Source organism: Hevea brasiliensis, chromosome 5, assembly GCF_030052815.1.
Source record: "Hevea brasiliensis isolate MT/VB/25A 57/8 chromosome 5, ASM3005281v1, whole genome shotgun sequence".
In the NCBI taxonomy this organism is placed as follows: domain Eukaryota; kingdom Viridiplantae; phylum Streptophyta; class Magnoliopsida; order Malpighiales; family Euphorbiaceae; genus Hevea; species Hevea brasiliensis.
The window spans coordinates 15,438,197-15,466,103 of NC_079497.1; the positions used below are offsets into that span (position 1 = coordinate 15,438,197).

Genomic DNA, 27,907 nt, shown 5'->3' on the forward strand with positions numbered 1-27,907 from the left:
TAAAATATCAAAATTTACTATTTTTTATAATTAAAATTTTATTAATTCATTAAGTTTTTCTATATCTTCACATAAATAAAATATAAAACTTAATAGAAAAAACTTGAAAATTTCATATTCTTAGATATGGGTTTTGCCTTTGTCAAAATAGTTAAAAAAAATGTAAAAATGCTACGAGCATTGCGCTTGGCCACCCAAAAAAATATTTTTAGAAATAGTTCTATTGTTATACAACCAGGAAAATATATATATATATATATATATATATATATATATATTTTTTTTTTTTTCTATTGTGACACATGTTTGTTGACATTCTATAGAATATTAACTCAATTCTGGTAAATTTGAAATGATTATCAAAAGTTGTTCAAGATTTCTATCCCAAATTCTTCTGGCTATATCTATCTTCTTATTGAGTGCATTTCAAATTACAAGCAGGAGAAATATTCGACATCTTTGTATACAAGATAGAAGAAGCCAAAATGGAAAAATCCAATCTTTGAAACATCTCTCCGCTCACTGCTCACCATCCCAAAGTTCTTCCACTGACTTGAAAAAGCCATAAGTCTTGCCAACTAAAAAACTGCCACTTATTTGCCTCATCTGCATGATCAAAACCAGCATTTCAATAATGTCAGGTAGAATTGAATTAATTAACCACAAAAACTTGGAAGCTCTAAAAAAATTCCCAACAATTTATCATGTGATTTTGTAAAACAATGGAACTTGTTGAGATTCTAGAGAGAATTGCCAATACTTGCCTGCACAATTTCAGAAAACTTGGCAAACAAATTTTCAGGAATAGACCAGTCAAAAACATCAAAGTTTTCCTTGATCCTTGCCTCATTCGTACTCTTAGGCACTACACTGTGACCCATTTGAAGTCCCCAACGAAGAGCAACTTGTGCAGGAGTCTTGCCTAATTTCTTAGCAACTGTAGTGAGAATACGATTCTTGAGAATTCCTGTTCCAGAGGAACCTAGTGGTGAATACCCCTGAAAAAAAAAAAAAAACAACACAATTCTTATTTGGATAATCACCCAATTGGGGGTCCGATTTCCATCTTTCTGAAAAGGGTTGGCAGAATTTATTTTATTTCAATCACCACAACAAATCTACCATGAGCCAGGTTTATTTAACAGAAGTAGCTCAAGCACTAACAGTAAAAATAAACCACCTCTATTTCGAATACTCACAGTTAAATGAATTCCCTTGGATTTACAATATTCATGAAGCTTTGGCTGCTGCCATACAGGGTGAATCTCCACTTGGTTAACAGCAGGAGTAACACGAGCAACAGCTAGCAGATCTTCAAGCTTCTTTACAGAGAAATTACTAACTCCAATAGCTCGAGCCTTGCCAGAATCAAATAATGCTTCCATTGCTCGCCATGTGCTGGGTAATATGTCAGGGTGTGCTGGCCAGTGAATCTTTAAAAAAAGAATAATAATAAATTGATAATGCAAGAATTTGTTTTCGAGAGTAAAATTAAGTGAAAAGGTAAGGCTTAGTTTTGGTATGCATACAAGGTACAGATCAACATAGTCAAGTTGCAGATCTTGCAAAGTTCTATCCAAAGCCTTTGGAACATCTTCTGGTGCATGATCAGTGTTCCTGCAGATAATTATAATGTTTAACAGAATACTGCATTGAAATTTGAACCTAATTTCGATAATTTCAATTTTAACAAAAAGCCTAAAAGAGCTCCAACTCAGGGCAAAGTTCAAAAAACTTTTTAGAAAATAACTAATAAAATAAATACCAGAGTTTGGAGGTGATCCATAAGTCCTCACGTTTCACTAAACCATCTTCAAAAACCTTCTTCAGAGCGACACCAATCTGCAATTGTGAAAGCAAGGATAAGGAGGAATTCAAACCCAAAAAATAAAATCAAACTATGCATGTAGTGGTATGCTAGAAACTTTGTAGCCCCCCATTGGAACAAAAGTACTGTGTTCTGAGGCTAAGAGAAGCCAAACAATCAATTCATATTCATGCAAAATGATCACCTGTTTCTCGTTCCCATATTTATGAGCACAATCAATGTGTCGATATCCAACCTGCAAGTCACAAAGTTCTTCAATACATTAGCGGACCAAAATTGTAGCCACTATAGCAAGCAGAGCATCAATCAATGAATTAATTCAGTTTTCGAGATTTCTTCAGAAAATGTTAATACTGTACCTTAACAGCGGTGGTGATGGACTCGCCGACGGCGTTAGGGGCAGCGTCCCATGTGCCTAACCCAACGGAGGGGATTTTGGCTCCTGTGTTTAACTCAAAGAATTCAATTGATTCCGCCATTTCTCAAGAAAAACTAGAAAATTGACTTGATGGAAACATTGTTCTTTCTCTCTATATATATATCTTCAAGTTCCTCTTCCTCACATATGCACTGATGTCACTCTTCTCTAAATATGGAATCAATAAATTTCTCAAAAGGGTCATTTTGGCTATTAAAAACATTAAAAGATTTTATTATCCGGCGTTTGATAGTTGCTGTGGGAGGCGGCATCATGCGCTGACGCCAATCTCCATCGTTGGTGTAATTCACGCACGGTGGTGCCTCGTGGCCTCCTGTGGTTGGCATTTCCGTTTATGGAGTTTTTATTTTATAAATTTTTTTCTTAAGGAAAATAGGAATAACCAAAACAATTCCCCAGTGATGATGAGGTTGTGCCAGATCAACAGTGACGTGCACCAGTTAAAGTTATGACATACTACGCGGTTTAGTGATTTGGGTGGAACTTGTTTGGTGAAACTATGTTTTATCATCGTTCATCACCTGCTTGAAAAATTAATAAGGATATTAAAGCTCATAAATCAAAATTTTTTTTTTATTTTAAATTTGAATAATAATTTAATTTTCAAGTTTTACTTCACAAACAAATTAAACATTCTATTATATTTCTTTGATAAATAAATATTATACCCTAAATTTTTTTATGTTTATTATATTGTAAAAAAGTATTTAATTATTTTAATATAAATCACTCATTTAAATATTTTAAATTAATTACAAAGAAGTTTGAAAATGAAATTTCACCTCATTTATCTTGTATTCTCTCTTTTAAATAATAAACTTTAATTTTTTTTATTAAGCGAAAGTAATAATAATAAAATGGCATTCATAAATTATAACATTAAAAAATATCTAAGAATTTTATTTTCTCATATTATATTTATTTCCATGGATTTAAATTTTTATGCTTTGTATAATAATTAATAATTTATTTTATATATTTAATTTTAATTAATCTATTATTTAAATTTTATATTAACCTATTTGACAAGTATTAGTTTATTAATTAATTACTCCATATCTTATTTTAATGACCGATTTTTTGTCTATATGAAAAATTTATCAACTAAAAATAGTATGTTTCCTAAAAAAATAATTTTGGCTTGTTAACAACTTAGAAATTACGGGCTACTAGATATTGAGTGTATTACCTATTGTGAACTTTAACTTCTAGAATAAATAATTGTGAGAATGTGATTACACTAAACGCAACTTATCAAATCTCACAGTAAATTGGAAAAGAGAACTTGTATTGATTGCTAGGAAACTGAGTGACAAGGTTTTGGAAATTAAATACAAGATTTTTGTAACACCCATCATTTTTCGATATCAGAATTTCTATCATAGATGAAATAATATGGTGAATTAAAAAATTCGACCGATAAGGGAATGGTGGTAGAAGTGTGTGTGTGTGTGTGTGTTCAAAATGTATTTAAAAAATGAAAATATTTTAAAGATTTTCATCCCTAAAAGTTTTTAAGTGTTTCTTTGTGTAGAAGAAATTTCGACAGTCGATGTTCCTTTTTACTGTTCAAAATCCATTTTGGACAAAATGGACTCCAACAACTGGAACTAATACTTTCGATAGCTGAAAGTCTCTTGATAGTAAGGGTATAAAAGGCCAACAACTTATTTTTCTCTCCAAAGGTAACTTGAACTCTCACTTCTCTCTCTCTAAACTTTTGAGACATGCAAAGGGCATTCTGAGGAGATTTTTCTTGGTTATTTCATGTTTTGAAGCTTGGTTCTTCTTCAGAGAAGCCTGGTGGAGGTGGATTAAAGCTAAAACCCCAATTCACCTTTTTCTCAATTCAAGGGAAAGAGATAAATTTTCTTTTCTCTTGATCTTTTAAAATGATCTAAGTGTGCTCTTGCTAGGTTGTTGGGAATGTTTGCATGTGGGATTGAGAAGTTTGAATACATGAAAAAGTTAAGAAAAAGGCAGGGGGTTTGCATATTGAAGTTTTAGATATAAGTATGTATTCCATGTGTTTTGGTAATTTTGTTCTTAAATGAGGTGTTGCTCTTGCTTTCAGTCAAGTTTAAGTATTTATAGACCTTGAATGGTTAGTTTCCTTAGTTAAACCTAAAGATTTCTTGAATTATGTGAATATTAAAGTTGCTTGAACCTCAAATTTAGGTTTCCATTTATACATGTCTGTTTGGAGCTTGTTTTCAAGTTGCTTTTAGCCCTAGCCTTGTGTTGGAATGTTTGGATTATGTTTTGAAAGCTTAGAATGTGTTTTGGAGGTTTTGAAAAGAGAAATTCTACTGGTTTTCGACTTGAGAATTCTGAAAATTCCAAGTTTAGCTATCAAAAACCATTATTTTGAAAGCCGAAGTATATATTTTCTTGAGAAAAATTTGGAGAATTTCCAAGTTCAGCAATCAAAGTCTAAGACTTCAACAGCCATAGTGGCTACTGCTTGAAATGGGCACTTGATGTTTAAGTGTTCGGCAGCTGAAGTCCAAGACTCTGGCAGCGAACTTGGTCCTACTAGCTTTATTTCTCCTTTAGTTCTAAGCTTTCAAAACATGATTTTATGATTCCTAAGAGTCTAGAATAAGATGTTTGCTATGTGTATAAAGTTCTATAGCTTCGAATAACTCTTCAGGTTCCGATGTTTTTAGGATTGGACTTGAGAGATTTAGGAAACTAAAAATCCGAGGCTAGCTACCATTCGTGTTAGGTGGTAGATAGGCTACAAAAGTTGAGTAACTTTAACCCTAATAAATTAAATTTTTTTTAAATGTAAGTCATGATCATCCACATGCATCATTTTATTGTTTACTAGGGTGTATGTATGTAGAGCACGAATATATTGCATTTTTGCATAATTATTATTAATGCAAGATGGAATTTGGATAACCCACTAGTTCCCACTATGTCATATATATGTTATTTTTATGATGTGATCATGCATGATTTGTGGTGTTAAGACCAGGTGAAGCCTAATAATCCCTTAGTGCACTACTTTTATGCGAAAGTCCTAAGGAGCCTCTATATGAGCCAGGTAAATTGGATGTGTTAAGCAAAAGTTCTAAGGAGCCTCTATATGAGTCAGGCACATTGGATCTAGGGAATCACTGATGACAAGTCCATCTTATATGGAATGTTTATGATGTAAAAACTCACTTGGATGATGCATTGCATATGTATGAAATGAATGGTATAATTAAATTATGTTGGTTAATTTACTCACTGAGCTTATGTAAACTCAACCCTTTTCCTTAACCCCAAGTGTAGGAGTGTAAGATTTGAAAAGTCCTTTGGAGCTTCAGCAGCAGGAGTCATTGTAGAGGGTTTTCTATTTTTGTGGTATGTATAGTTGGACATGTAAACTATAAAAGGATAGTTATTGTGTTGGTATTCAGGATTTTTAATAAATGTTTTATCTTAAGTAGAAATAATGTAATTATGCTTGTTTGAAATCTAAACTAACTCCTCATGTATGTATGTATGTATGTATGTATGAACTAATTAAACTTTAGTGATTTTAGGTATGTAAAGGTTCAAATTCTGAACCAATTCTATGTTAATTATGAATGAGAAAACTAAAGTGTAATGGTCTAGAGGATGTTTGGATTGTGAGATATAGGGATATGTTCATATTTAATAGGTTTTTAGACTTGCTACGGGTTTCAGTAGCCTTAAACTGACTCAATTCCCAACTCCGATAATGACCTCCAAGCTATTTTGAAACATAAATGACTGATGAAATAAAGATAAATTGACTGCAGAAGTCAATTGGTTGAGTTGTTGATTGATTGGTTTCTCTATAGCGTCGTAACATCGGTTATTTATGGCTTCATTTGAAGGCACTTGGAAGCCTCTAAAACCTGCATTTCCCACGTTCTACACTCCTTGACAGTTGTCATCCATTACTTGGAACTGCTTTTAACTTATTTGATAACTCCATAACATCCCACTACTTGATTAACTTCCAACCATCATTATCTGAAACCACCCAAAAATAATTAATAAAATTTAGTTAAACCTTCTAATTAAATTTATACAACACAACTAATTGAATTAATTTCATAAAAAAATTAATTTAATTACTAAATAGCCTAAAAAATAATTAATGAGCTAGAATAATTATTTTTGGCATAAATAACATATTCTAAATTTATAAACAAAAGAAAACAATATTGACAATGATTATATCTATATTATATATAAATATATGAAGGAAAGAATATTGGCTTTACCCAAATTCTTAAAATTAATTACAATTATATTTCATTATTTAAATTAATTTTAAAGTTTATATAAATTTAAAATTCTTAATTTTAGAGTTCATATAAGTTTAGAATTCTTAATCCTACTAATGCTTAATTTCAATTAAGTATAAAATTTTATAATAAGTAATTAATTAAAATAAGAAATTAATAAATAAAAAATAAAAAATATTATTAAACTATCCATAATTTTTTATTATAATCTATATAATATATAAATATGGAAGGGGCAACATTGACATTACTAAATATATCCTTCATGATTTATGTTGTTTATAATTATATATTCTTATAATTTAAATTAATAAAAAATTAAATTTAATTAGCTATTAAAAAATCAATATATTTAAGAAAAGAGTTAAAATTTCAATTCTAATTCAATTATAACCCTTAAAATTTAAATATCAAAATCAATATTTTATAATAAAAACATAAATTTACAATTATATTTTCTTATTATTTAAACTAATAAAAAACTAAATTTAATTAGCTATTAAAAATCAATATATTTAAGAAAAGAGTTAAAATTTCAATTTTAATTCAATTATAACTCAAAAGCAATATTAAAATTTTAAATATCAAAATCAATATTTTATAAGAAAAATTACATAAAGGAGAAAAAAATTTTAATTTTTAATGATTCTATTATTATAAATAAATATCAGAAGCAATATCTTATAAAAAAAATAACGTAAAGAAAAAAAAACTTTTAATTTTCAATAATTTTATTACTACAAGTAAGACTCTAACACAAATAAAACTCCTGTAATGAATCCTAAGTTAAACAAAAACATACTAACTCCATCATCATGATGTCATGTGTTAAATTTACCATGCATATTTTCATGTTAAATATATAATTAATTAATAATTTAATATTAAAAATCTTACTTATATAAAAAAAATTAAATAAAATCTATTAAACAAAAAAAAATGACATTAACAAATTAAGATATTAATATAATTATTACATTAAAGGTAATATCGATTCATAGTTTTTTTTACAACTCATTATTATCCACATTAGTTAGAAATCCAACAAGCTACAATACTTTTTATATATTAATTTATTAAAAAAATTCTATTTAATATAAGCAACAAATCAATAGAAAAAAGACAATTATTAGATATTATATTATGAAAAATAATTGCAATTAATATAAGCCATATAATCAATAAAAAATATTTTTTGTATATTGGACCAAAAAAAGTTTTAAATTTAGGAATATATCGTATCAAACAAATGAGTACTAAAAAATAAAAACAAATAAATTAAAAAAAAATTTTGCCAAATTCATTGTGAATTTATATTAGTCATATTTAGCCAATTTAATGTTTGATTTATTAGATTGATTTAATATTTAAATCCAAATTCTATAATATATTTCTTTTAAGAATTTTTAAATCTAATTGGAAATTATATTAATTATTTCTTTATTAGCGCTCAAAATTTTAATTAATATTGAAAATAAATTTGAGGACCTATATATATATATATATATATATATATATATATATATATATATATATATATATATATTATAGCTCTTTTGAATTAATTATTAGATATAATAAAAAGTAATTATTTTAATACATTAAAAATCTCAAATAAATTATGCAATTGCACGAGAAAAATAATCTACTTGGAGAAGAATTGCCATTCACAAAGCTATACTTTAGTGTAATATTTATCTATCTCTATATCTATAATTCTATAAATGTAAATAATATAGATAAAAGTGGGAAAGGAGGATTAATGATATAGCCAAAAATACCTATGAACAATAAAAAAAAAAAATTATTTTAACTGGCTAAAAAAAATAAATTAATCAATATATTTAGTGTTATTCTATAATTTTTAAAAGTATGGAATTTGATATCACATATTAATTATTTTAGATTCGAGGTTTGTGAGTTATCTTTCTTCTACATTAGCTACCATAGCATGCTTCATGTTATTAAAGAGGTTGAGCCGTGTAATCAAGTACAATACTAGCATTACCTCATATTTGTGATCAAAATAAGTAAGGTTTTCATCCTATTAACTTACTTCATTTATTTCAATTCGATCTTGGATCTCCTTTGTCTGAATTTATAGCCCATATATTAAATTTCGTTTTGAGATATTTCACAAAATAAAGTGAATGAGTGTTACAAGCTCATTTTGGAGCTATTAGTAATGTATGCTGGAATTGTGGTGCTTACTTTTTTAATTTTTTCTATGTAAGAACAAAGAATGATTCAATGGTTGGCTTGCCATTAATTCAGGGATTTTATGAATAATCTGCAATACAATAATCTCTTATTGAGAAAATGACCCCTATCAAAAACTGCTATTCCAAATTGAAGATCATTATATAGTTTCCTTATTCACAGATTAAATGAATCATCAAATAATTACAATAGATGTTTGCATAATGTATGACCTGTGGGAGAACACATTATAGCAATGGCTTGGTTGCAAATTTTCGACTAAGAATTTATGGAGACTTTAAAACAATTTCGAATAGAAATCCAATATCCATAATATATCTAAGTAACCTAAAATTTATATGTCCAGCTGTTAGAAGAGAAGACAATAAGTGCTGCATGAAAATCCTAGGGTGAATTAAGAGGTAAGAGATGTGCTGTATATTGTAAATTTTCGTTTATTTTCATTTATACTTTATTAATTGTGAAGTAAATCATTATGTGCTAATATGCCAACTAAATTGAGGTGTGATGGTTTTCTTTGGAAGGAAGCTAGGTCAATTTCACCATTAGAATATGCAATCATATGATGACATATTTGCCAATTGCTAAAACAGAGTTTAACTGTGACACCCCTTACCCGTTTACAGTGTAGCCGAGTAAGTTATGCCACTCAGTGTGCCGGAGCACCAATTTATGTTTCTATTACAATTTATCCCTTTTTATTCATTTATTTTCAATTTTGATAAATCTAAATTTTTCCACAAATTTTATAGAAAATCTGGCAGAGTGCCGGCTGTAAATTGGAAAAATAGTTCTTCTGAACCTGTTTAAAAACACTTCCAATATAACTTCTAGATCCAAACTCCATTATATACATTTCAAGTCAATCTCAAAATCTCAATCTCAAATCACAACACTATTTTCAAAACTTTTCTGTTCACTTCATCACTTGAAGCATATTCATAAATAATTCTCAACATTTCAGTTATCAACATACATAATGCAGAAAATTTCAATAATATGAAATTTTATATATTTACATTAATACATAATTACAAGAGTTTATAGTTACAATCCAAACTAATACAAAATGCAAAATACAAAAGGGCCACCCATAGTTCTAATGTCCTACCATATGCAGTGCAGATGTGAGGTGACTCTGGACCCTGGATGCAGCTCTGAAGGCTCACCCCGTCTGATGTCTGCTGGGCTCCCCAGTTAGGTCTCCAGTACCTGCGCGTGGCAAAAGCGACACGCTAAGTGATTCTTTTTAGTGGTCACAATATAAAATAAAATAAAATAGAATAAAATAATTATGCAGAAGGTATGATTTCATTTTTGGATAGACTTAATTTCTGGCATTATTTGCAGTATTATTCAATTAAAATTTGTTAAGGTTTATTATCATTGCCCGAGTAACCCAAACTAGTTGACTGGACTGGATAAACGGGTAAACTGGTACTGGTACTAAGTACCTCGGACCATCACACCATCGGTCACATTGTGTCTCCCGGTGTGCAATAGAATAACTAATAAGCTGTGATAATCATCAGGGTTACAACCCGAGTATAACAACTCAAATAACATAGCCAAAGGCTATTATGTCACAGAATGGCATAGGAAGCCATGAAACACAGAATGGCATGAAGCCATATGCAGTACTGCAAACAGAACCCTATTGGCATGCCAAGCTATCCAAACCAATCTTGTTAGGTATACTAGGGCATATTACACTTTTAAATTTCACAATTTTTGAATTTCAAGTTTGAATGTTCCTATTCCATTCATTAGTCAACAAAAATGTTGACTTTTGCATAGGCAATAGGTACATTGGTCTAAATATCATCAACATACCACATTTTGCATTTTAAATTTGTTGGTATTGGTTGCCAATACCATTTCTAAGCTCAATGTTAATTAGGCAGAATTTTCAGTTTTCATGCTTTATCTTTACTGTTCCATTGGTCATTTTTGCAGTGGGAATTTGGCAAAATGATCAATATGAAAGTTGTTCCTTATTTTGTCTAGTTGAATTTCTTTTTTTGAATCACTCCATTTTGAGTTTTGTAACTCAAGTTATGGCCCAAAAACCACAACTGGCTGGATTAAAATTTTGTCCAGAATTTCTGGACTGACTATATCTATAGTATAATAAACAGAGATTGCAACTCACCTTTTGAATATGTTCTGGTCATAATTTGGGTTAGGTTTCTTCATGAAAGTTGTTGGTCTATATCTCAGCTTGTTGCTGGTAAAATTTTAGGTCAATTGGACCTTTCTACACTGATTTATGGCCAAATGACCAAACACTATTCATTTGGTCATTTTGCCCAGGCAGACTACAGGTCACCCGGATTAGGGCAAGCTTTTAGTCCACTTGGTTTGGTTTTATGGGCATAGTTTCTTCACCAAAGTTGTGCCATTATGTGTCTAGTTTCATTTCCAGTTGGCCTTGCACCATTTGAACCTCTACAATTCAAGTTATGGCTGCCCAAACCTGCTGGACTCATGTCCAATTTTGCAGGTCACCAAGGGCAGCCACAGCAAACCCAAATCTCATCACTCAACACACTTCATTTTTTATTTAAACAGAACTAAATGGTCACTAATTGACCATTAATACCTATTTTCATCATCGCATGATCAAAGTCCCATTTCTCCACCCCAAACCCTAACTCAACATTTCAAACCATGCATTAAGATTGCATTTCATCAATCCACATAAAAGAGACATATTGTGGGCAGCCATACTACCCTTTTAACTTCATTAAAATCATCACCATCTTGCCTAACCAAGGCTGCCAAAACTTAGGGTTTACATGCAAATGGTATTCCATCAATTTTCCTTATCATTTGCACTCATTCATAATTATTAAACATGAATTTAAAGTGAAATTTAAATTCAAGTCACTAACCTCTATGGAGTGAGATTTTTCCCACTTGCTAAAGCTCTTGTTTTCCTCCTTTTTTTGCTCCCAAAATACTCACCAAGTTGCAAGAATACTTTTTTGTGTTGACAATTAGGATTTTTGGTAAAAGAAAGCTAGGGAAAATCAAGCTTGAAAAAGCTTGCAAATGGGTAACAACGGTGGAGGTTCACGGCAAGGAAGAGATGAGGAAGAGAAATCTTATTTTTTGTTTCATTTTCAGCCCATTTTGTCTCTTTAAAATAAGTTGATGCCATGTGTCCATATTGGATAGGTTGGGAAAACTTTAATGACATCATTATGATATCATAATGCTATTTTCTTTCATTTCTTCTCCATTTCTTGTCTAATTAATTTCAATTAAATTTTTAACAATATTTAGTCATATTTTATGTTATATAAATTATTCATTTAACTGGACAAGTTGGCCAAAAATCATCTCTGAAGACGAAATGACCAAAATACCCTCCGTTTGGCTTAACGGGCCAAAATTGTATGTACCGATTAAAAAATTTTTCTAAGCATTTCCTTGGCATTCTAATGCAATAAGAACCTCAATAACCATTCTCTGGAGTCCCAATAATTATTTTATAATTTTTCCCCCGGGTCTAGGGCTTCTAGTTGCGAGGACCGCAACTTCTCACTAGGTTATCCATCGCTAGGGCACCGGCTCATTTAACTTGGTTGTATTTTATTTCTAAAATTTTTTCCTAAATTTTTCTTATTAATATTTGAGTTATTTATGGTTCTTCACTTTAGTTTTAATATTTTTTCGGATATTCTAGCTGTCCGGACCGACATTGGTCACCGGAACAGTAGACTGTACGGACTAGCTAAAGTGAGGATGTTACATTAACTTAATACACATAAATGGTGACATTTTCTTATCAGGTTGCAAAATGTGGGATATATATGCAAAACCTTAAATTTGGATTTTTTTTTTTCCTTGAGCTCCTACTTTATAAATAACAAATTCCTTACACAGGCCTTACAAACAAATGAATACCTTTTGCATGTTTATGTTGTTGTTAGCTGCATGTTTATTTGTTTATTAACACCAATGAATAACTTCTTTTATTCTCTCTCTTGTTATTCCCTATTAAAGTCCTCTAAAAGTTGTCATAGATGTTATTAGGTTCCTTTTATCACTTTTTTAAAGCTAAATGCCAATGATTGGATTGGACCAATATGTGTGTATCTCGAATGACTTTTGACATGCCATCACTTTATGACACTTATCTTTATTGTAGCTTACTGCACTTCATCTTCATCTTCTCTGTGATCTATATCCCTCTCCACTCTATTTCCAAGAGAAATAGCGGAAAATTTCATATGCAAATAAAGCCTTCTTGGAGTAATACCTTAAGCGGTAAAGTTATTTGCATATGGGCGCATCTAAAGTTAGCGAGTTCTTACATTGATTTTAGTTCCAGTGATAGCTCACTAATATGATTCATAGGATTCATTTGACTAGTTAATTCATTCATATTATTGAATATATCATAAGATGAGTTCAACGCAGAAGGGCAAATGTAGTATCTTGTCCAATAGAATTTACAAAGCGACAAACATTTCTATTTCCATGTTCATAAAAGGATGATGATTGAGCTCCTAGAGATTCAAGTGATGCTTGCGTTATTAATTTATTTATTTTTATATAATTTATTCTCGAATAGAATCATTTATTTATTTGTTTTATATTATTAATTTTTTTATGATGAATGAATATATTAAAGTTATTATTAATATAAAAACACCAATATTATTATTAATAATGAGCAAAACATTATCGTTATATGTCAACCTAGGTAATTTTAAAAGTAAATTAACTATTTATTAATGACTAATAAATTAAACATATAAAAATTGAAAAAATATAAATCAATTTTAATTAAATGCCATAGTAATTTAATATTATGGAAATAAACTAAATTTAATTGATTGTTAAAAATTAATATTAAGGAAATAAATTAAATTTAATTGATTGTTAAACGCTAATATATTATGATAATATTATATTATAGGCCAAAATTGATAGAAAATTACATATAAAAAAAATAAGTCACAGTACATGATGTGGCCCAACCGCAAGTACACGGGTCGTACAAGTAATATAGAAAAGATATCGTTCCCACGAGGAGTTGTGTTAATGATCGAATTTTTGATATAAAAATTGACTAATTTGAATATTTTTTGAAATTAAAGCAATAAATTGATAGATATTGAAATGTGAAATCTATATGTGTAAAATTAATAATCTATTCAACAATATAATGATTTAACTAAATTTGCATCAAATTAAAATAAGCAAATTGAAATATGGCAAGATTTAAAATGGCAAGTAATTAAATTCAATTAGAAATTAACAATGATAAAAGAGGCGATTCCGGAGTTCGGGAGTTCATATTCAAGCTATTTTGGGATTTTTAAATTGGTTATCCAATCTTATGGAATTTACGGGTTTTAAGGAGATTAATTCTTAAATCCTTTGAATACCCTTTCGAGTGGAACAAAGAGTGCCTTAATCAATCTAATCCTACTTTCGTGGGGTTAAAATTAATCAAGACCCATTAAGTTCCTTAATTAATCTGTAAATCCTCTTAATCCTTAGCCTATTTCAAGATCTAAGTTAATTAAGTTCAATTTCTTGATTATCTATCATAAGGTTTTCTCCTTTCGGTGCTTCAACCATGGATTAAGAACAACACTTAATGGGATCCAACACTAAGCATGTCATTGAGCACACAAGAAATGAATAAAACTCATTAAAACCACAAAATATGGATTACCCAATCAAAATCTACAAAATATCTCAAATATTACATCCCAACTCCAGAATATAATGAAAACTACTCACTATCCATAATATTTACAAGAAATTCTGAGTTAATATGAAAATAAATCTTTAATCTAAGCTAAGAACTAAGAAACCCAATACAAGAAAGGTAGGAAATATGCAAGAAAGGAAGAAAACTCCAAATCTAGTCTAGAAATGGAGAGGTGACATTTTGCTCTCTATTTTCTGACTCTTCCCCTCCTGCTACTTCCTTTTATGTCTCCTCCTCTTTTCTAAAATGAGATAAGGGCCTATTTATATCTTTTTCTGACAAGTAGCCCTAAAATGGTGTGTTTGAGGTGTAGTTTTCATGTGGGAATCTTCTGCCAGCTCATTATGAAGACTCTATAAAACTGCATAAGTGGTCTGCATAAGTTATGCAGTCCCTTATGCAGTTTTCGGCAGGTTTTTGGGCCTTCTGTGTGAAGCTGCATAAGCAAGGAGTAAGTCTGCATAAGTCATGCAGTGACTTATGCAGATTTCAGCAGGAATGGAAAAATTGCTTCTTCTCCCTGTGCAGAACTGCACAAGTTATGCGACAAGTTATGTGCAATTTGGCCAATGCATACTTCAACTTTGAAACTTGTTTTTGATATCTTTGGCTGTAGAAATCACTCCTCATTGGCAAAATTTCTTTTTTTAGTCCCTCAAAAACACCATTTTTCCTACAAAACAAAGTAAAATTACAAATTAATCCAAAAATTGGCAATCATGAAAAACTATCTAAATAACGAATGAAATTAGCTAAAAGCGACTAACAATCAAATAAAATGGCCATGAAATTAAACCTAAATGACTATACAAAATGCATGTATCAAATACCCCCAAACTCAAATCTTTACTTGTCCTCAAGCAAACTTTAAAATATAATGCAATTTTTAGGGGTGCCCTGTCCAAAGAGCTATGAAAATCACTTATTAAAGTAACTTAACATACCTTTAGCCATACCAACAATACATATACCCATCCTTCAAGATGCAAAGAATTTAATGCTTATCCAAGCTTTCACCGCTTAGCCATCAAGTCAATTATCATCCAAAATTTTCAAACCAACCAATCAAAAAAGAGAGTCATGCTCAAAAGAAATTCTAGAACAATCAATAGCCAAAGTGTCTCGATATAGAATGATGGAATTTAATGAGTGAATGGATAATTTTCCAATCCCATAGGCAAATTCCCTACTCCTATCTCCACTAGTGTAGCAAGTACTATCAAGAGATTAAATGTCTTTTTAGGAGTGTAATGGGGTAATGGGGTTCAAAATGAGGCTAAGAAGAAAAAGGGTAAAAAGGATTCAAAGCATGAGAATATTTTCAATCTTGAAAACATAAGGTACACTTCTTACTTTTTTTATTTTTCTTTTTTTAGGAGAGAAATACACAATGAGAATTTTCAAGTGCTAGCATATTATATAAAATACATAAAATGGAGGGACACTTTGATACTTTAAACTTGAATCTTGTATTTTCTCTTGATGATTGTCCCTAAAAATGCCACCCCCAAACTCATTTTCTTTAATTACTTTTGGGTGGATTTCTTTCAATTTGAATAACAATAGTGAAAAGCATGTATACTAGCACTTTTACAAGATGACAAACATTTCTTCTCCTTTTCATTATTATATATATATATATATTGAATATGAGTATAAAGTGTACCTAATATTATAAATAATTATTCTCATGAAAAGGATTGGAGTGTTTGGTTTATTGGTTAGGTAGTAATAAGGGTTTCAAGAACAATTAGGAATATAAAAGCTCAAAGAGGTTTACAAGGGTTAATTTTAATTAGGAAAAAGGCTAAAGGTTTAAAATGAGAAAGTTTAAATCAAAGAATGCCTAATCATCTCTCTTTTCAAGTACAAGCTGGTATTTCGCGTTCAAAGGTTTAGAAAATTTATTCTAGGATTGGTGAAACATCACTTGACTACCTTATATCCAATAACTCTCTCTAAACACTCTAATCTCTAAAGGACTAGTTGGGTGGCTTTTTGGCTAAGAAGATATAGGCAAGAGATAAACACTTCAAAACTTTGCACCTCTTAGGAAACTTTCAATCTACAAACCCAACTTAAGGTAAGTCAAATCATTCTCATAGGCAACTTTTCAATACTCAAGGGATTTGGCAAAAGATTTTATTTCATAATGCATGATTTCTAAAAATGAGCAATGCATTAACTAAATGGTGGAAATCTATTTGTGTGCAATGTGTACAATTTATAAGTAATGTATAATGTGTATGTGAATGTGTTATGTATATGTATGTATGGATGTGTATGTAAATGGAATGGGATGAGATGTTCCTATACTCAAAAACTTGATGTGAAAAATGTAACAAAAATCAAAATGCACACACTCCCAAACTCAAAATTGGACATTGTCCTCAATGTCTAAAGAAGTTCAGCATGAAAACTCAAAGCAAAGAGGAATAACCAGGAATAGTTAAATTTAAAAGTAAAAGAAAGAGTTACCTAGTATAGAGCAATGTTTTAACATCTAAAATGTGAATTCAAAAGATGATGGTGATGCATAAGAAAGCTGCACAGGTTATGCAGAATATATACTTTACAAAACAGGCGCATAAAGAGAGTGCATAAGCTGTGCAGTATGGCATGAGTTGCAGAAGGGATTGTATAGGCTATGCAGAACATTTCCATAAGGAGTTTCACAGCCTGTGTAGTATATTAAAAAGCTGCAGCATAATGATATATCAAGGAAAAACTTGCAAACACCAGTAGAGGTATGTAAATATATATAGTGTATTGACAAGTATGCACAAAAGGGCAGCAAAGGCAATAAAAAGCAATGAAAAACCAATGGAATAGCCATCCAATTGTACTTCAAGAAAATAGAATTCAAGAAAGACTAAAATTGTTCTAGCACATCTAAAAAGAAAAGCTCCTAGAAGTTGAACAAAAGCAAGATAAAAACTAATCTAATTCTATGGTTTTGCCCTTGTCCAAAGGTGCTGCTAGAGAACTGGATGGAGCTGGTTGCTGCTGAAGGGGTGGTTCTGGAGGAGGTGATGGAGGTGGAGGTGGCATTCCTAGAAAAGCCATGAGCTGCTTCATCATATCTTTTAACTCTTTCTATTTGTCTCTGGTTTCCATAACAAGATCAAAGAGTTGATCATGACGATCCTTAAGGGTATCTAAACCAGATTCAAGCTTCCTATCCACAAAATATACATCATCACTAAGCCTCTCAAGATAAGTGAATAAGGCTTTAGTGTTGAAAGAAGGAGGTGTTGTGGATGAAGAGGGTCCAGCTACAGATGGTGTTGGCTGTGCAGATTCTGCTAGGGTATCCTATGCTGACTGAGTAGGTGGTGCAGGTTCAGCAGAATGCTGTTGGAATGCTAGTACAGATTGTGCCTTTGGTTATGCAGATGGCCCTATATCTGCTACTGGTTGTACAATGTCAGATGGTGGCAAACTGAATCTAGTTTTGGATAAGTGAGTAGCATCAAAATATAGAGTGTCTGAAAGTGCTGGTAGAGGATGCTCTTCTAGATCAAAACCAAAATATTTAGCTATAACAGTTATGAGCCACCCATGACTATATCACCTACAAATTTGGTAGCAATGTGCAACACATGTTCACAGAAGAAGTAACTAGGAGATATTTTGACTTTGTGAAAAGCACACCATAGCATGAACAAGTCAGATTTTCCAATAGCACCGGAATTAGTCCCTCGACCCAAGATAGTGCTAGTAATAAGCCTATAGATAAATCTAAGTGCTGGGTCTATTATTTGGGAGGTCTTGGATCTGCCAGCATAAAAACCCTGAGATTGGTTTGTAATACTTCTCTAAAACTAAACAGCATTCCAAACACTTTTATTTGCTACCTCTATGCCTGTATATGGGACCCTAAAAAAAACATCAATAGCAAACCCAAAGATACTGTGAAATTGGTCTAATGATAGCTCTCTATTTTGCCCCAAGCACCTAAATTTCATAGTTGGCTTGTAATCTATCTCATGTAACTTCAGAGTAGCAGATAATGAGGAAATAAATTTCAAAACTAGGGCTAGATAAACTAATTCTTGTTTATGCACAAATTCCATCCAACCTAGACCATCAAGGTAGGCAACAACATTATCAAATAAACCAACAGATTGGAGGGCATCTGCAGAAATGTACCTAGTGGGTTGCACTTTTCTGTCCTTTAGCCTCTTAAAAGTTGCCTTATGGGTTGCATCAGGAAGAGGCCAAGGTAGTTTGGATACCTGTGTTGCCGCTGCTGAAGGTTGCTTCTTGCTAGAGGAGGGAGATTTGGCTTGTGGGGTAGAGGTAGAAACACCAACCCCTTGTCGTGTGGAAGCTGAAGTTCTGGGGTTTTTGGGTGTAGGCTCTGAAAGTGGAGTAGCAGGTGGGTCTTTTCGTTTTGCGGGAGGTGGTGCAGAGGCCATGGGTCGGGTTGATTTAGACCGGATTCTCCTTTTATAGGTGGATGTAGGAGGAGGTGGAGGGGTTTGTTGTGGAGGAGAATCGGGATTGGGGGCTTGCATTGCTAGGGGCATGACTTGGAGAGGAGAGCCTTAAGGGGAAGGGGGAGGTGTTTCCATGGTGGTGGTCAACGATGGTGGGAATGGAGGAGGGAAGAAGAAAGTAAAAGAGATAAAGGGATATTAGGGTTTCGGTTGGTGAAAAAGGGGTGTGGGGAGAAGGATTAATGCCAAGAAAAATGAACAGGAGGGAGGTTGTGAACATAAACGACGGGAAGTGGGAGGTGGAAAAGTGGGGTTCCGAAAATTTTGATTTGCACAGGATGTATGATTTTCTCATAAGGGGAGAATAGGTGTGCATAAGTTATGTAGGTTCTTATGCAAGTTTCGGTAAGAATGGGGAGTGTGAAAAGTTGGTCGTGCAAAAGTGCATAACTTATGCACTCTCTTATGCAATTTTCGGTAGAATTGAAAGTGTGAAAAGTTGGTCGTGCAAAAGTGCATAACTTATGCACTCTCTTATGCAAGTTTCGGCAGAAATTGAAACCCCAGAAAATTTGGTTATGCAATAATGCATAAGCTGTGCACTAGGTTATGCAAAATTCGGCATAAATGAAAATGCAGGATTTGAAGTTATGCAAGAGTGCATAAGTTATGCACAAACTTATGCAAGTTTCGGCAGAAATGAAAATTGGCAAAAATTTGGTTATGCAGGATTGCATAAGTAATGTACACCCTTATGCAGATTTCGGCAAGAAATGAAATGGAAAAAATTAGTTATGCAGGATTGCATAAGTTATGCAAACTTATCACGAGCTTTATTGACAGAAAGAAAAATGGCAAAAAATGAGACTTGAAAGCTGCATAAGTTATGCAGTTACTTATGCACATTTCAAAAAGTTTCAGATTACAATAAAAAATATTTTGCAAGTTTGAAAAATACACTAGAATAAAAAAAAAATGTAACCTGTGAAGTATAAATCATGAGAAATTATCACAAAAAACACATCAATATATGTAGAATCCATCACAATTGCACCATACAAGCTTGTAGAAGTAAGTTCTGCATAATAGACATTTGTGAATTATGTCATTTCAACTCAAACCCTGCAAATCAACATTCTAGCACATTAAATCTCAATAAAAATCTACACAAAGTTACACTTATCCACAAAAGAAAATAGACTCTTCAAGTTATGCCAAGAGAATGCAGCATGTGCACATTGAATCACACAACCCAAATAAGTTCAAAACTACTAAAATGACCCACTTACCATCATATTAACATGATAAGCACAAATACATAAAAGATACACACCTAACCTCAACAAAGAAGCAAATAGTATATGCTGCAGACCCTTTTTGCTGAAAAATTTTCTGCATAAGCCAAGAAGGGGTCCTGCACAGGTTATGCAATGAAAATAAACCAATCTTGGGAGAGTTAATGGATAAAATATCATATTAAGAGTTACTCCTCAGCAGTGCAACAACCTTCATCCATTGAAATACATCTACAAAGGACAAGACTTAACAATGTCAAAAATTGAATTTGGGGAGATTTAAGACAAAAATAAAAATAATAAAAGTAAATTAACAAAAGCAAAATAAAAGAACTTGGGGTGCCTCTTAAGAGCGCTAATTTATAGTCCTTAGCTGGACTCTTCATGCATTTCACTAAAAAGGAGGTGTGGAATCAGAGAGCTTGTAACAGCTTGCTCCCTTTATTGGGTCTCCAGTTATATAATATTTCAATCTATGCCCATTGACCTTAAAATTTTCAGATTTTTCACTCCAAATTTCAATTGCTCCATAAGGGAAAACTTTAGAAACTCTATATGGACCAGTCCACCTTGATTTAAGTTTTCCTGGGAACAATTTCAATCTTGAGTTGAGCAATAAAACTGAACCACCTTCTTTAAATTCCTTTTTCCTAAGATGCTTATCATGCCAAACTTTAGTTCTTTCTCTATAAATACGGGCACTTTCATAGGCATCCATCCTCAATTCTTCAAGCTCATTAAGTTGCAATAACCTCTTTTCACCAGCTTGCTTGAGATCAAAATTCAAGGTCTGAATGGCCCAATATGCTCTATGCTTTAGCTCAACAAGTAAATAACAAGACTTATCATACACCAACCTAAAGGGAGTAGTTCCTATAGGGGTTTTGTAAGCAGTCCTATATGCCCATAAAGCATCATCTAGTTTGGTAGACCAATCTTTCCGAGAGTTGCTCATTGTTTTCTCCAAGATATGTTTTAGTTCTCTATTAGAAATTTCAACTTATCCTGAAGTTTGAGGATGGTATGGGGTAGCTATCTTATGCACTACACCATACTTCCTCATTAAGCTCTCAAATTGCTTATTACAAAAATGTGAACCCCCATCACTAATTCTGACCCTTGGAGCTCCAAATCTACTCAAGAAAAATTTCTTCAAGAATTTCACTACTACCTTAGCATCATTAGTTGGAGTTGCAATAGCTTCTACCCACTTTGACACATAGTTGACTCCAACTTGATTGTATTTTTTACAATATGAAGGAGGAAATGGGCCCATAAAATCTACTCCCCATACATTGAATAATTCCACCTCAAGAATATCATTTAGGGGCATTTCATCTATTTTTGACAGATTTCCACTCCTTTGACATTTATCACATTCTAACACAAATTTCCTCACATCCTTGAAAAGGTTTGGCCAAAAGAAACTAGCCTGCAGAATTTTACTAGCTATTTTTGAGATTCCAAAGTGTCCTCCATAATCAGAAGCATGGCAATGATGCATAACGCTCTCTATCTCCTCATCAGGAATACATCTTCTTATTAAACCATCACAACATCTCCTAAAGAGTAAAGGATCATCACATCTATAAAATTTTGCCTCATGCAAAAACTTTTTCTTTTGTTGCCATGTCATTCCTAGAGGTAAAACTCCACAAGATAGATAATTCACCAAGTTTGCATACCAAGGTAGTTTAGCAACAAGAGAGAAAAGTTGTTCATCCAAGAAAAACTCATTAATAGGGACTTCATCCATTTCTTCATCATCCAATTTCAACCTACTAAGATTATCCGCAACTACATTTTCAGCTCCCTTCTTATCTCTAATTTCCAAATCAAACTCTTGTAGCATCAGAATCCACCTAATGAGCCTAGGTTTAGCCTCCTTTTTACGAAGTAAATACCTAATAGCAGCATGATCTGAAAATATAACCATCTTTGAGTCAATAATGTAAGGTCTGAACTTTTCCAATGCAAAGACAATTACCAAGAATTCCTTTTCAGTTGTTGCATAATTTGTTTGAACCTCATCCAGTGTTCTACTAGCATAATAAATAGCATAAGCCCTTTTGTCCTTTCTTTGACCAAGAATAGCTCCAATTGCATAGTTGCTAGCATCACACATAATTTTAAAAGGTAGACTCCAATCAGGCGGTTGCATGATTGGTGCAGTGATAAGAGCTTGCTTCAACCTACAAAAGGCATCCAAACACTCTTGGTCAAATACAAATATTGTGTCATGACTTAACAAATTAGACAAAGGTTTGGCTATTTTAGAAAAATCCTTGATAAAGCGTCTGTAGAACCTGGCATGCCCTAAAAAAACATCAAATTCCTTTGACATTGGTAGGAGGAGCCATCTTCTCTATCACTTCAACCTTGGCTTTATCAACCTCTATTCCTCTGTTAGACACCAAATGTCCAAGCACTATCCCTTCTTGAACCATGAAATGACACTTTTCCCTGTTTAACACAAGGTCAATATTTACACATCACTGCAAAACTTTAGAAAGGTTAGCCAAGCATATGTCAATTGAAGATCCATAAACAGAAAAGTCATTCATAAAAACCTCCATTATATCTTCAATGAAATCTGAGAAGATTGCCATCATGCACCTTTGAAAAGTGGCTAGTGCATTACACAACCTAAATGCCATCCTCCTATAAGCAAAGGTTCCATATGGACAAGTAAAAGTGGTTTTCTCTTGATCATTTGGATGGATAGGGATTTAGAAAAATCCTGAATACCCATCTAAATAGCAAAAATAAGAATGCCTAGCCAGTCTTTCTAACATTTGATCAATGAAGGGAAGTGGAAAATAATCTTTTCTAGTGGCAATATTTAATTTTCTGTAATATATGCACATTCGCCAACTAGTCACTGTTCTAGTGAGAATTAATTCGTTATTTTCATTTTTAACCAATGTCATTCCACCTTTTTTAGGGACAACATGTACTGGACTCACCCAAGTACTGTCTGAGATAGGATATATGATCCCTACATCATGCAACTTCAAAATTTCTTTTTTAACAACTTCTTTCACATGTGGGTTCAACCTCCTCTGATTTTTAATAAATGGCTTACAATTTTCTTCCAAAATAATTTTGTGCATGCAAAAATGTGGACTTATTCCCTTAATGTCATCTATGGTATATCTTAAAACTTTCCTAAATTGTCTCAACACTCTTAACAGCTTATCAACCTCTAAAGTGCTCAAGTTTGCATTTACAATTACTGGATAAGTGTTATTGGGGCCAAGAAATTCATACATGAGCTGAGAAGGAAGTTGTTTAAGTTCTACCTTAGGTGCATCTTCTTCCTTGAATGATGGTTGCTTAGATTCGACTTTTTCCTTTTGTGTGAGTTGAAAAACTGGAGCAGAAATGAATGGTGGACTACCCTCTAAATGTTAAGCATATGCAGCCACATGAGGGTTGTCATAGTCTATGCTTCCTCCATGAACCAAGCAATTTTGAAGTGGATCTTCTGATATCTCTTTCTAAAGTGTTCTTCAACCAACTCATCAATGATATCAATTCTCAAACAAGTATCAGCTTCAGAATGATGCTTCTTCATAGTGTTATTAATATTGAAAACCAATTGATCTTCACCAACTCTAAGAGTCAATTTTTATCCCTTAACATCAATCAATGCTCCTGCTGTAGCTAGAAAGGGCCTTCCCAAGATAATTGGGATATTAGAATCCTCTTCCATGTCCAAGATGACAAAGTCAACAGGTATATAGAACTTCCCAATGTTCAGAGGCACATTCTCCAAAATCCCTTCAGGATATTTAATTGATATGTCAGCTAAATGAAGAAAAATGTGGGTTGGCTTAAGATCTCTCATATTAAGCTTCTCATAAATGGAGAAGGGCATAAGGCTAACACTAGCCCCTAAATCACATAAAGATTTTTAGAACATGATACCCCTATGTGGCATGGAATTGAAAAACTCCCTGGATCCTTGAGCTTTGGAGGAAGTTTCCTTTGGAGGATAGCACTACATTCTTCTGCCAAAGCTACAGTTTCATGGTCTTCAAGTTTCCTCTTGTTTGAGAGAATTTCTTTTAAGAATTTTGTATAAGAAGGCATTTGTGAAAGAGCATCAATAAAAGGCACATTTATGTATAGCTTCTTCAAAACCTCTAAGAACTTCCCAAATTGCTTATCAAGCTTGGCTTTTTGAAATCTTTGTGGAAAGGGAAGTTGTGGTTTGTAAGGCTTTGGAGGTATATACTTCTCTTCCTTCTCTTCAATTTTCTCTTTACCTTTTTCTGCACTTTCTTTCCCACTTTCTTGTTTTTCACTCTCATCAATTTCTTTCTCATTTTCTCTCTTCTCACTATTTTCACTTTTCTCATTTTTTTCACTCTTCTAATTGTTTACAACCTTCCCACTTCTTAAAGTAATAGCTTGACACTGCTCTCTTGTGTTTTCTGGTTGACTTGGAAGTTTTCCAAAAGACTTGGTACCTGAGAAAGATGCTTGTTGTGTAATCTGATTTTCCAACATTCTGTTATGTGTTTGCATTTGTTCTAGCCTTGCTTTCATCTCTTTCATCTCTTCATCATGCTTAGTTTGGTTAGCAAGAATCTGTTGTACTAAAGCTTCTGTGGTGGAACTTTGCTCTTGCTATTTTGGTGAAGGATTCATATGTCTCTACTAAAAATTAGGCAATGGTTACCTATTTTGCTGATATGGAGTTCCTTGTTGCTGTTGTGGTTGAAGATTCTGATTTGGGACTTTATTTTGCTGATATCCCCATGAAAAGTTGGGATGATTCCTCCAAGTTAGATTATAAGTTTGAGAGTAAGGATTCCCCATTTGTTTGTTTCCACGATTACCAATATATGCAGCTTGCTCTCCATAGTCTACTCCACAGTTGGTAGTTCTTTCTGCATAAGCAACTTATTGTGAACTTCTAGATGATGATGATGAACTAACCAACATACTTAAATCATCCATCTTCTTAGCCAAAACATTTGTAAGTGCATCAAACTTTGCATTAATCATGTTGAATGGATCAAGGTCATACATTCCAGCAGCTTGCCTCTTTTGAGTTGGAGCTGGTCCTTTTGGGCTACTCCAAAGATGAGTATTCTTTGCAATTTTCTCCAATAGCTCATAAGCTTCATCTTCATGCTTCATAATAAATTCTCCTCCTGTTTGAGCATCAATAATCCCTCTAATTGCAGGAGTAACATTGGTGTAAAAATTCTGATTTATCATCCATTTTGGAATGGCATGATGTGGACATTGTCTCTCTAATTCCTTCCATCTCATCCATGATTCATAGAGAGTTTCATCTTCTCTTGGTCTGAAAGCTGTCATTTGATTCCTCAATTCTTGAGTTTTTCTAGGTGGAAAATATTGTGCAAGAAATGCATCAGTGAGTTGCTCCCAATTTGTAATAGAGTTGTGAGGTAAAGAATCAAGCCAATCCAATGCTCTATCCTTCAAAGAGAATGGGAATAGCTTCAATCTTGCTGCATCATCAGATACTCCAGGTTGTTTTTGCATATCACAAATCATAGCAAACTTCTTTAGATGTGTGTGTGGATTTTCAGAAGGATGTCCCCCAAATTGGGAATTTTGAATCATTTGAAGAACCCCAAAATCCATCTTGTAGCTATTTGCATCAATTCTTGGTCTTGCTATACTCTCTCTCAAGTCATCAAAACGAGGAAATGCATGATCCATCATACTTCCCCTAGGCACATTAGCATTTGCAACCTCTTCACCATGAGCTGCATTTTCATTGTTTCGATCATTTTCAGCATTATCACCACCAAATCTAATTTTTTCATCAGCCATTTCTGCTTCAATTTCAGCTACTCTCAAGGCTTCTTTTCTTTTTCTGGTTTTTTTCTTGTTGGCTCTATAAAATTTCTCAATTTCAGGATTAAACAATAAGGATGTGTCACTTGTGCTTCTAGCTCTTCTCATAAAAGATTAAGAGTACCTAAAAAAAAAAAAAACAAACACAAAATGAAAAGATAACAAAGATAAAACTATAAACAACTAAAATAATAAAAAATTCAATCTTAAACAAACAACTCCCCGGCAACGGCGCCAAAAACTTGATGTGGCCCAACCGCAAGTGCACGGGTCGTACAAGTAATATAGAAAAAATATCATTCCCACGAGAAGTTGTGTTAATGATCGAATTTTTGATATAAAAATTGACTAATTTGAATATTTTTTGTGAAATTAAAGCAATAAATTGATAGATATTGAAATGTGAAATCTATATATGTAAAATTAATAATCTATTCAACAATACAATGATTTAACTAAATTTGTATCAAATTAAAATAAGCAAATTGAAATATGGCAAGATTTAAAATGGCAAGTAATTAAATTCAATTAGAAATTAACAATGATAAAAAAGGCGATTTCGGAGTTCGGGAGTTCATATTCAAGCTATTTTGGGATTTTTAAATTGGTTATCCAATCTTATGGAACTTATGGGTTTTAAGGAAATTAATTCTTAAATCCTTTGAATACCCTTTTGAGTGGGAAAAAGAGTGCCTTAATCAATCTAATCCTACTTTCGTGGAGTTAAAATTAATCAAGACCCATTAAGTTCCTTAATTAATCTGTAAATCCTCTTAATCCTTAGTCTATTTCTAGATCTAAGTTAATTAAGTTCAATTTCTTGATTATCTATCACAAGGTTTTCTCCTTTCGGTGCTTCAACCATGGATTAAGAACAACACTTAATGGGATCCTACACTAAGCATGTCATTGAGCACACAAGAAATGAATAAAACTCATTAAAACCACAAAATATGGATTACCCAATCAAAATCTACAAAATATCTCAAATATTACATCCCTAATCTAGAATCTAATGAAAACTACTCACTATCCATAATATTTACAAGAAATTCTGAATTAATATGGAAATTAATCTTTAATCTAAGCTAAGAACTAAGAAACCCAATACAAGAAAGGTAGGAAATATGCAAGAAAGGAAGAAAACTCCAAATCTGGTCTAGAAATAGAGAGGTGACGTTTTGCTCTCTATTTTCTGACTCTTTCCCTCCTGCTGCTTCCTTTTATGTCTCCTCCTCTTTTCTAAAATGAGATAAGGGCCTATTTATATCTTTTTCTGACAAGTAGCCCTAAAATGGTGTGTTTGAGGTATAGTTTTCATGTGAAAATCTTCTGCCAGCTCAGTATGAAGACTCTATAAAATTGCATAAGTGGTCTGCATAAGTTATGCAGTCCCTTATGCAGTTTTCGGCAGATTTTTGGGCTTTCTGTGTGAAGCTGCATAAGAAAGGAGTAAGTCCGCATAAGTCATGCAGTGACTTATGCAGATTTCGGCAGAAAAAGAAAAATTGCTTCTTCTTCCTGTGCAGAACTGCACAAGTTATGCGGCAATAGAAAAATTGCTTCTTCTCCCTGTGCAGAACTGCACAAGTTATGCTGCAAGTTATGCGCAATTTGGCCAATGCATACTTCAACTTTGAAACTTGTTTTTGATATCTTTGGCTGTAGAAATCACTCCTTGTTGGCAAAATTTCTTCTTTTAGTTCCTCAAAAACACCATTTTTCCTACAAAATAAAGTAAAATTACAAATTAATCCAAAAATTGGCAATCATGAAAAACTATCTAAATAACTAATGAATTAGCTAAAAGTAACTAACAATCAAATAAAATGGC

At 32.5% G+C, this 27,907-nt stretch overlaps 1 protein-coding gene and 1 non-coding gene across 2 annotated transcripts; one reads left to right on the top strand and one right to left on the bottom strand.

Moving 5' to 3' along the window:
• Positions 1 to 376: 376 nt before the first annotated feature.
• On the bottom strand, positions 377 to 2,355 carry LOC110662415 (NADPH-dependent aldo-keto reductase, chloroplastic-like). The gene is made up of 6 exons (XM_021821369.2): positions 2,188 to 2,355; positions 2,013 to 2,063; positions 1,766 to 1,842; positions 1,530 to 1,617; positions 1,200 to 1,433; positions 377 to 998 (listed from the first exon to the last, which is right to left on the bottom strand). The coding sequence occupies exons 1-6, from the start codon at positions 2,305 to 2,307 to the stop codon at positions 741 to 743; spliced, it is 828 nt and encodes a 275-aa protein (XP_021677061.2). The 5' UTR covers positions 2,308 to 2,355; the 3' UTR covers positions 377 to 740.
• Positions 2,356 to 25,474: 23,119 nt separating this feature from the next.
• On the top strand, positions 25,475 to 25,581 carry LOC131180325 (small nucleolar RNA R71). The gene has a single exon (XR_009149101.1). It is a non-coding gene; the product is annotated as a small nucleolar RNA R71 (small nucleolar RNA).
• Positions 25,582 to 27,907: the final 2,326 nt, after the last annotated feature.